Genomic DNA, 10998 nt, shown 5'->3' with positions numbered 1-10998 from the left:
CATCGCATCAATTGCGAAGAGAGTGCCAAACCATCACGTGAAATGCAACGGAGATTGAACCCGAATATGAAGGAGGTGGTAATGAAGGAGGCTGTGAAACTTCTAGATGCGGGTATCATATACCCCATCGCGGATAGTAAGTGGGTGAATCCCACTCAGGTGGTGCAAGTGGGTGAGTCCCACTCAGGTGGTGCAAGTGGGTGAGTCCCACTCAGGTGGTGCCCAAGAAGTGGGGCATAACTGTGGTCGAGAATGAGAGAGGTTAGCTTGTGCCGACATGCGTCACCATGGGGTGGCGTGTTTGCATTGACTACAATAAGCTCAATTCCATGACTAGGAAAGATCACTTCCCATTGCCTTTCATTGACTAAATCTTAGAGCGGTTAGCGGGCAAAAGCTATTATTGTTTTCTGAATGGCTATTCCGGATACAATCAAGTGCCCGTAGATCCCACAGACCAAGAGAAAACTACATTTACTTGTCCTTTTGGCACTTTCGCTTACCGGCATATGCCATTTGGTTTGTGCAATGCACCCGCTACTTTTCAACGGTGCATGATGTCTATTTTCTCCAACATGGTGGAGGAGTTTCTCGAGGTCTTTATGGATGACTTTTCGGTCTTTGGGACCTTGTTTGATGATTGTCTTCGCAACTTAAGCAAGGTGTTTGAGCGATGCATTGAAAAAAATTTAGTGCTAAGTTGGGAGAAGAGCCATTTTATGGTTGAAAAGCGGATAGTGTTGGGACATGTGGTGTCTATTAGGGGGATTGAAGTGGATAAAGCCAAAGTTGACTTAATTTTGCGACTCCCTCACCCATCTTCTGTTAAGTAGATTAGGTCTTTTTTAGGGCATGCAGGCTTTTACCGCCGCTTTATTCGAGATTTTAGCAAGATTGCTAAACCCTTGTACAATCTCCTTGCCAAGGATATGCCATTTGTGTTTGACGAGGCATGCATGAAGGCCTTTGTCAAGTTGAGAGACGCCTTATCCTCCGCACCTATTATGCAGTCACCCAACTAGAAATTACCTTTCAAAATCATGTGTGATGCGTTCGACTATGCAGTTGGCGCTGTCCTTGGCCATGGGTTGACAAAGTTCCCCACGTGATTTACTATGTGAGTAAAACCCTCTCCGATGCTCAATTGAATTACACCACTAGGGAGAAGGAGTTGCTCGCCGTTGTTTTTGCGTTACACAAGTTTAGGTCATACCTCCTCAGGTCTAAGGTTGTTGTGTATTCTAATCATGTTGCATTGCGTTACTTGCTTTCTAAGAAAGATGGAAAACCTAGACTCATTAGATCTGTTGCTACAAGAGTTTGATTTTGAAATTTGGGACAAAAAAGGTTCCGAAAATTCTATGGCCGACCACTTGTCGAGGATCCTTGTTGACTCCTCATGCGACACCATGACTCATTCCTCGATGAGCAATTGTTTGAGGTGTCGCAATTTCGGCCTTCGTGGTATGCTTTTATTGTTAATTACCTAGGCACTGGTGAGATTCCGTCGCATTGGTCCCGTCTCGATAAGGACCAATTCTTTTCTCAGGTTGGGCATTATTTGTGGGAAGATCCGATACTTTTTAAGTATTGCATGGATCAAGTGATTCAGCGCTATGTCCCCGAGTGTGAGTATCACAGTATTTTGACCTTTTGTCATACTCTTGAATGTGGGGGACACTTTAGTGGGAAGAAAACGGTGGCAAAAGTGTTGCATAGTGGCTTCTATTGGCCGACTCTTTTTAAAGATGCCCACGAGTTTTGTAAGACGTGTCTTCGGTGCCAACGTGCCGGAAACATGTCCTGTCGAGACACGATGCCATCGAACTCCATTTTAGTGGTGGAGTTATTTGATGTGTGGGGGATAGACTTCATGGGACCGTTCCCTAATTCTTTTGGGAATGATCGAGTATATTCTTGTGGCAGTGGATTATGTGTCTAAGTGGGTGGAAGTGGTGGCCACGAAAACAAATGATCATAAAGTTGTGCTCCAGTACCTTAAGAGCAATATTTTTAGTCGTTTTGGCTGTCCGAGAGCTATCATAAGTGATGAAGGGACACATTTTATTAATAAACATTTTGCGGCACTAGTGCATAAGTATTCTATCACACACAAGGTGGCAACACCTTACTGTAACGACCCTAACCCACTCTAGTAGGTCTTAGCCGTAACAAAGCGCCGATGAAACCATCACTAAGGCCATATTAACCCTACTACATCTCATAATCATAAAATTAAAAGGAATAAGAGTGTGTAATCAATGGAGGCATGACCTGTGCAGCCTAGTATAATGAGAACTTACATTTACAAAAGACTATAAACCCTAATACACACCTTAGAGCTGTGCTTAGACATAAAGTTTAGCAAGTAACTTACAAGTAATTACATAGTTCAAACAAATAACACGAAAGTACATTTCATAACCGCAAACTATTCCCCACATCTCGAATCCACAAATAAGTGCCACGACGTCTTACTTCTTATTTCTTGAAAGGTGGAACATTTACATAAGCCAAAACTCGTATGAATGATTAATACGCAATTCACATGCTTTCCATGGACAATGATTAAACCATTTGAAAAGGAATCTCATTTCTTTGCAACATAGCATAGTAATGCACATCCTCTATTCATTTCAGGTCTACCAGGCATCCCCGGTAGTGGATAAGTTAAGACGTCTTTCGTTATCCGATATAATAGCCATGTCTTGCTAGCCTTTTAGCACGTGTCCCCTAGCAAGCTGGGATGTGGGAGGATGCCATTAATAGATATAAAACATGTCCACCTTTCATTGATATTCTATGGAGTTCATATCAAAGCATAAACCATCATTGAAGCGAAAAACTTATAACAAACCATGTGTTTTGGGTATTAATCACTCACCTCGGTCTGAGCTTCTAAACCACGTTCCCTACATAAGCATATAAGGTAATTATAATTCAGATTCAATGAAACTCATTTAGACATCTAAATACTTTCATTAGATCTCCCTAGTAGCTCACAAAGGTCTAAGGTTAAGGTCCCAATCTAAGTAAACTCGAAACCTAATAAAACTGCAAAATCGGTATGGAGTCCACAAACCAGTCTCTGTATTTTGGCTATAGAATTTGATTGGATTGGAATTAAAGGCTGGGACTATCACCATTGAAAAGTACACTTTCAGGGCATCAATTTCAACATAAAATTTGCCCTAATCAGAGTCCGGATGACAAAAATATGCTTATCCAAAGTTCAGACTGTCAATCTGTCCAGTTCAGCGATTTTTCTACAATTCATACCCTAAACTCACCAAAACTCCTACAAATCATGCTCTAACTCGTGGTTATTAAGGAGCCACATAACATACTTCAATTTCATGGATTTAAACAAGGTCCAAACATCAAATTCAAGGGTTTCGGTGATGGGTTCTTGAGTTCTCTATGAACTCACCCAAATTCAATTAATCTTGGAACCATCTTACAAGAACATGGAATTCAACAATTAAGACATGAGATTCAACATTCAGAGTATGGTAAATACCTAATTGAACTTCAATTCTTCAATTCAAGGCAACTAGGTTTCCCCCTTGATCTTCCGTCCTCCTCCTCCTTCTTTTATGGTCCCCTCTCTCTCTCTCTCTCTCTCTCTCTCTCTCTCTCTCTCTCGGTGAAAAGAACAAGGGAAAGAACATAGAACCTCTCCCTCTCCCTCTGAAGTGGTGAAGATAGGAACGAAGGAAAAGAACATCGTAGAACTCCCTTTTGTTTTATCAGACTTTGGAAAATTATTGTGTGTGGTGCAACCACTTGCTATCATATACCCTCAGGCTAATTAAATCAAGTCTAAACCACACAATTAACCAAAACTCAACACGTACTCCAATCATAAATTAATTAAGGATCCGGGAATATTACACCTACCATCCGCAAACTAGTGGCCAAGTTGAAGTTTCAAATAGGGAGATAAAGAAAATTCTTGACAGAACGGTTAGGACTGACCGCAAAGACTGGTCAACACGACTAGATGATGCGTTGTGGGCTTACCAGACTGCGTATAAAACCCCTATTGGCATGTCGCCTTACCAGTTGGTTTTTGGTAAGGCGTGCCACTTACCTGTAGAGTTGGAGCATAAGGCATTGTAGGCCATTAAAAAGTTTAATTTTGATATGATTGTTGCCGGGTCTCATCATCGTCTCCAATTGAGTGAGCTAGAGGAATTGCGTAATGATGCTTATGAGAGTGCACGCATTTGCAAGGATAGAACTAAAGCTTTTCATGATAAACATATTGTCCAAAAATCCTTTGAACCAAATCAAAAAGTGTGGCTTTTTAATTCTCATTTGCATATCTTTCCAGGTAAGTTGAAATCAAGATGGGATGGGCCCTTCATAATTCAAAAAGTTTTTCCCCATGGGGCGGTTGAAATTAAAGATCCACGGGATGGAATAGTTTCTAAGGTTAACGGTCAACGTTAAACCATACGTGGAAGGCATTTATAATGAGGAAGTGATTGAGGAAGTAGACTTAGTTGATCCGGTTTATCCAGATAATTGAGTTTTAAATGAAGTCTAGGAGACTTTAAATCCATGGAGGATAGATACCTCCAGTGTTTGCCGTGCTTGAACAGCTTCCAACGGTCTAGTATAGCCACCTTGTCAAAGCTATGTATGTAATACTTAGGAGGTTGGGTCTGGTGGCAGGCACGTAGTTAGCAGTGAGAAATCTGTCTAAACCATCTGACTTTAGAGTCTAACTTGGCGGAGATCGCTTCATAAGCCAAGTGGTGGGTAAGGAATCTGGCACCACTTCTCAAGATATCATTGAATTCTATGTATATTGCTCTTCCAACAAGTAGGGAACTACAGTCTTTGGCAAGAGAGAAAAGTAGTACCCGTATCTTTCACATGAAGAAAGTGGTGGATTTTAATTTTTTGCTTTTAATTTTTGTCAAAGCATTTTGTCGAAGTTGGATTGTGCGAGACACATTGGTCCAGACCAAGAAAAACCCATGGTCCGGGCTAGAAAAGCAAACGAGAAAAAAAAAAGGGGGGGGGGGGGGCGCCGTATATCTTTGTTTTTCTTTTTATTTGTTTGTTTGTTTACTTCTTGTTTTGTTTTCTTTTTCTATTTCTTGTGAGGACTAACATTGTAGGTTGTTTCGTTCAAGTTGGGGGGCCTCTCGGTTGCCATATCTGTTCTGCTTCGTTTCTCACTCGAGGTGATATCCTTCCTTCCTCTTTCTTTCCATTGCCTCATTTCTTTTAGTGTCTTTCCATCACTGAGGGCGGTGCCTAGTTTAAGTTGGGAGGTGGGGAATATTTCGGGTGCTTTCTTTAGTAGTTTGTTTAGAGTCTTGAAAAAAGAAAAAAAGAAAAAAAAAATGAGAAAACTGAAAATTAAAAATAGTGGGATCTTTCTTGCATGGAACTTGAAATTTGCAAGGTATTTATTGGTTGCTTGAGTTGAGGCATGTTGGCGTTGTTTGGGTATTTTGTAGACTATTAGTTCTTTATGCTATCTTGTCAATGCATGTAGCTATGGCACTTGTATCTCTGCACTTCACGTCTATTTGGACTTAGTTTGCTTGTGAGTGTCGTTTGAACGTTCTCGATGGCTAGATTAGTCGAGACTTATGCCCTAATGAGCTTTCGTGCGTTTGCTTTTTGTTGGAGTGGTGTCACGTAACTTCTCAGTTTGTTAATGAAAATAATATATTTGTTGATGGTCTCATTATTCTTGATTACTGAGTGTTGGAACTTGAACGCATGATAATATCTCTTGGTTTTGGTTTGCCACATGGATATTACACCCCTGTGAGAGGATTTTAGGCATTTTCTTGATGCTTGGGCCGGTTCGTTCCTTTGTTTTCACATTTATCCCTTACAAGCCACTTTGAGCCTTTTGTACTTAGCCCTTTTTGGTTAGCTTCACCTTCCATATTGTGTTCGGAGAAAGGCAAAAATATGAAGGTGAAATTTTTGGGTAGATTGTGAAATTTTGTGCTTGAATTAGTGGTGTCTCTTAAAAAAACAAGAAACACAACAAAATTTTAAAAAAAATGGAAAAAGAAAAAGAAAAGGGCACTGATACAGTTGAAAAGGAGGATTTGATTTATCCTATCCATGAAACATGACCATTTACCCGATGCTATAACCTTGAATGAATTTCTATTTTATCCTGGGGGTGTTGGGGAGAAGAATGATGGATGAGAGAGTGAGTTCCAATGCTCGGTGTTCCATTCATGGGACCGTGTGTCCACCGTATAAAGCGTTCTTTTCGTGTCATAGTGTGTAAAGTGTTTTGCTTTCAATTACATAACTTCCAAACTGCACATGAGAGTTCATAATGCACATTGTTTCAAGCGATTTTATTTGTGAGTGCATGACACTGTGAGAATTGAAGTCGAAACTCGGTCCGGAGAGAACTTTGAGTGGCATTTCATCGGTGACTAAGTTCAAGTGTTCACACACGCTAAATTAGGTACCATGGTTTATATGCATGTCTTAATAGCATTTTGAAGTGGTATTGCCTAATATACTTGTGCAATGACTTTGTGCCTTGGCTTGAGAGATTGATGAGTTACTTGCAGGTAGTGGGTTTCGTGTACGAAGATTCACGGTGTTTTGTGGGTGATCACTGCTGAAAACCCTCACAAGACTTCACTCGTCCTACCGGGGCTGCCCGAGGGTTTAAAAGACCTATCCTTTTTAATTTTTCATTAATTTCTCTTATTCTTTGCTTTGCTCGAGGACTAACAAAGTGTAAGTTGGGGGTGTGATAGGTGTTGAAAAGCACCTATTTAATCCACTTAATCTATACTTTGCCGGTCCATTTAAATTGTTATGTTTTGTGGTGTTTATAGGCCTTGGAGACCGATAGGTGCGAAACCGTGCAAATTGAAAAATCTTATGGAGGATTGCGTGGCTAGCATTTATTCGGCACATTATATATAACAATGGGATTGGGCCTAACGAGTTGGACTTCTACTGTCCACGAGGTTTCCCAACTTAAATTGGTAGCAATCATTACAATTTAAACATGTAATGGTGGACCCAAATTGTATCAGGTCAATTCCCAAGGCCTCGTTTGATTCAGGGATTAAAACAAATAGGATTAAGAGTCCCGGGATTAGTTATCCTGGATTATTTTGTCCTGGTACTAACTTAGTCCTGAATCTTATACAATCCCATGTTTGATTCGCGCTGGATTAATATTGGGATATCCCATGCTGAGGCCAATCCCATGTTTGATTCTGTCATTAATTTTCAGGATTAATTTTAGGACTATTTCTCTCTCTCCCCCTTCTCTCAAGCATTCCAACCAATTTCTAGACATCCAATCAATTTCTCAAGCAATTTAACTAACTTCTCGGCATTCCAACCAAATTCTCAAGCAAAAAAACTGGGCATTCCAATTTATTTGTTCTAACAAATAAATTCAAGGATTCAAAGAACCTGGGCATTCCAAATTACTTGTTCTAGCAAAAAACTATCAAGCAAAAATTCTGGGCATTCCAAATTCTCAATTTAAGGATTCAAAGAATTTGTTCTAGCACTATTTCGGATCAAAAAGCCTTCTCAATTTATTTTCTTTTACCAATCAAAAGAACATCTTTTTCTCAACACCCATGGAACTTGCGGCTCCTCGCATATATCACAATAAAAGTGGTATAACCTGGGCATGCTAACCAACAAGATGTGACATAACCTGTGCATTATAACATGCCAAAGCCAACCAAACAAAAAAAAAACTGTAAACAGTTAAAAGCCATCACATAACCAAACAAAAACGTATACTAAAGCCATCACATAACATGCTAAAGCAATCACAAAAAGGCATAACATAAAGTTATGCTCCTGTTCCAAAAAGTTATGCTCCTGTTCCAAAAGTGCATCACAAAAGGCGTCACATTTGTTAAAAGTGCACCCCATACTGACCAACAAAAGCTAAAATTAAACATAGTTTTAAGTTTTTGTTCCAACTAGACTTGAAATTTAAGGACACAAGTCACACAACTTCTTCACCGCACAACTTCTTCACCATTATCATTTTTTCCTCATCATCAAGGCTGAAAAAGTGATCAACCTTTTGTGCATCTTGGGTGATTGCCATTCCGGCAAGGACCCTAGACTCAACTGTGATTGGAAGTTTCCTAAGTGCGTCATTAACTTCGGCTCTTTTCTTTGAGAGGTCATGTGCATAACCCATCCTACTTCCAAGCATCTCAATCTTAGCATCAGACCTCTCAAAATATATCCCTAACTTGTCAGCGAAATTATTCATTCCAGCCAAGATGTTCTCAGAAACCTTAGCCTTTTTCTTTGACTGCTCTTCAGGTGACTTGTCAATTGTGTTCACCGTGGTTGAATCACCACCGGCTTCCTTGGAAGCCTCATCTAAGTTCTCAACCATATCAGCTGCACTCTCAGCCATCTCTCCCGTTGCTCTGTCATTCCCAAAAATCATGCACCAATCTTCATAGTAAGGGAATGACTTGAACCTTAGCCCTGACGCATTATTGTCTGTCTACAAAAGATTTAAAATGCAATGGTTATTTACATGGTTAACATGCTGTAAATTGTTAGACTTGAGAGGGAAAAAAGATTACCTTGTAGTAGTCCTCCCAAATTTTATCATCCACTACTTCTATCATATGTGTTGAGTCATTCCATCCGAACCCACTAGAGCCACGCATAGCCTTGACAGAGTAATAGTTTTTTTTCCAAACCTTCAACTTAGACGAAATATGAGGACTAGCACGAATGCTAGTGCCAGGCAAAGCCACAAGTAACATTCCCTCAACTTTCCTCAAATAGCCAGACTTGAAAGAATTTTCAATTCTTTCACCTTTGACAACCATTTCCTTCATTGCATTAAGAAGTGCATCTTCCTCCCTTTGATTCCATGAACGCCTAACTGCATCAGCAGCGTTTTCTTCGGCATTCCCTCCCTCCTTTGCCTTCCCTCCCTTCTTACGAGACTTAGTAGGCTTCTCCATCCCTAATATAATCAATGCCCACATTCATTTTTACACAATAAAGCACATCAATGTCCACAAATTCGTGTTCAAAGTCACAAATAAAGTCTCACAAACAAATACATGATAAAAACCCCAAATAAAGTCCAAAAACCAAATATGACATCAAACCCACAAATAAGTATTCAAAGAATTACATAAAGTCGTACAAATAGTACGTGATCAAAGCCACCAATAAAGTCTTAAAAACAAATACATGATTAATGACATGATGTTACAAATGGATAAGGGCACTCTAATTGCCACCATGGCCCCTTCGTTCTTGCCACTCTTGATAAATATGTTGTGCAAAGGCATCCCTCCAGTCAGTCCATTGACCCGATGTCTCCACTGTATCAATGTAGTCATCATCATTATCTTCCTCTTCGAGGTTATCAAGTTCATGTTCATGTGGGTCAACACTCATCTCTTTTCTAATGTGATTATGGACTAGACAACATGCCGTAACAATACGACATTGCGTTCTAATGGGGAAGAATGAGTAACTCCTAAGAATAGCCCATCGAATTTTTAACAAACCAAAAGTCCTCTCAATGACGTTACGGGCTTGAGCATGTTTCATATTAAAGTACTCCTCATGGTCCTGAGGAGCTGGACCATCCCATTCTTTCAAATGGTAACGCTTTCCTCTGTATGGAGCTAAGAATCCTTCTGCATTTGTGTAGCCGGCGTCAACAAGGTAATACGAACCTGTGTATGATTGATTTACTAAGTTACGTACTTTTTATTAAGAAATATGTTGATAAAGCTACATATGTAATTAAAAAAAATGCTTACCAGTGGGAATTTTTAGCCCATTTGTCCTAGTAATAGCATCGCGCAAGATTCTAGAGTCTGCTGCTGACCCTTCCCAACCAGATAAGACATAGATCATGTCCATATCTGTGTTACAAACACCCAACACATTTGTAGCCAAATCTCCTTTTCGATTCCTATACCTTGGTCTAACTGATGGACCAACTCGAACATCAATGTATGTGCCATCTAGTGCCCCCAAACAATTCTAAAAATATTGCAAGAAGTTAATTATTTTTACTTAGAAACTTAAAATAACCATACGAGTTATGTACTCAATTTCAAATGTTACCTGAAAAATTTTCCACCTATCATCTGTGCATGCTTGAGTTATAGGCTCAGGCTTGACAAGTAGTTGACCTTGCAGGCGTATGACAGCCCGAAGAACATCATTGAAATGCCTACTAACAGTTTGACCTGACCAGAAGAAGTGGTGCTTAACAACTCTATTCTTATGGTAGTGTGCTATGGTGTACAAAAACATCGCAACTTTCTCCTCCAAACAAACTGACCTTGAATGGGACAACCCCCCAACTGTTTCAATTAGGTTACATAGGCGCATAAAGCAATTCCTATCCATCCGAAGTTGCTCCAAACAAGTTACATCGCTACGACGCACTAACCGATTGATGTTATCTATTTGTTCTTGGAATGGGTTCGGTTCCGTAAACCTAGATTCGTGTCGAGAGTAATATCTCTCAAGAGCAACTTGGACCACAATTATAGCCAAACCACACACCACTTTTTTCTGCCTGATCAAATGCGTCACTATGGTGAATACCTCGGTCTCCTCTGAAGTATAATCCAACTCATTTCCAGTGATATCCATCTACTAACAAAATATCAAAGCAGAAAAAAAATCAGTGTTCTAGATACCAGTGTTAGAACAAAGTATACCAGTGTTCTAGATTTGGACACGCCTACACTGGTATATTGCTTAGTCAATATACCAGTTCGGAAGTACCATATTCTAGGGTTTAAAAAAATCAACTGAAACAGATTCTAGGGTTTAGAAATAGTTTGTGACTAAAAATTATTAAAAGAAAAACACATGAAGCAGAAATCTCAAGATCCAAACGAAAATAAAGCAGGTTTCTCAAATGAACTCATTTCCAGAAATCTCAAGATCGAGATCGATATATATATACATACATACATACATACACAGAGAGAGAGATATATATAC

The 10998-nt window shown here is 39.7% G+C and overlaps 1 protein-coding gene across 1 annotated transcript; it reads right to left on the bottom strand.

Moving 5' to 3' along the window:
• Positions 1-7848: 7848 nt before the first annotated feature.
• Positions 7849-9919, bottom strand: LOC131322042 (uncharacterized). The gene is made up of 3 exons (XM_058353142.1): positions 9795-9919; positions 8589-9707; positions 7849-8506 (listed from the first exon to the last, which is right to left on the bottom strand). The coding sequence occupies exons 2-3, from the start codon at positions 9000-9002 to the stop codon at positions 7988-7990; spliced, it is 933 nt and encodes a 310-aa protein (XP_058209125.1). The 5' UTR covers positions 9003-9707; positions 9795-9919; the 3' UTR covers positions 7849-7987.
• Positions 9920-10998: the final 1079 nt, after the last annotated feature.

Source organism: Rhododendron vialii, chromosome 4a, assembly GCF_030253575.1.
Source record: "Rhododendron vialii isolate Sample 1 chromosome 4a, ASM3025357v1".
NCBI classification, from domain to species: Eukaryota; Viridiplantae; Streptophyta; class Magnoliopsida; order Ericales; family Ericaceae; genus Rhododendron; species Rhododendron vialii.
This window is presented reverse-complemented; position numbering and strand designations above follow the sequence as displayed.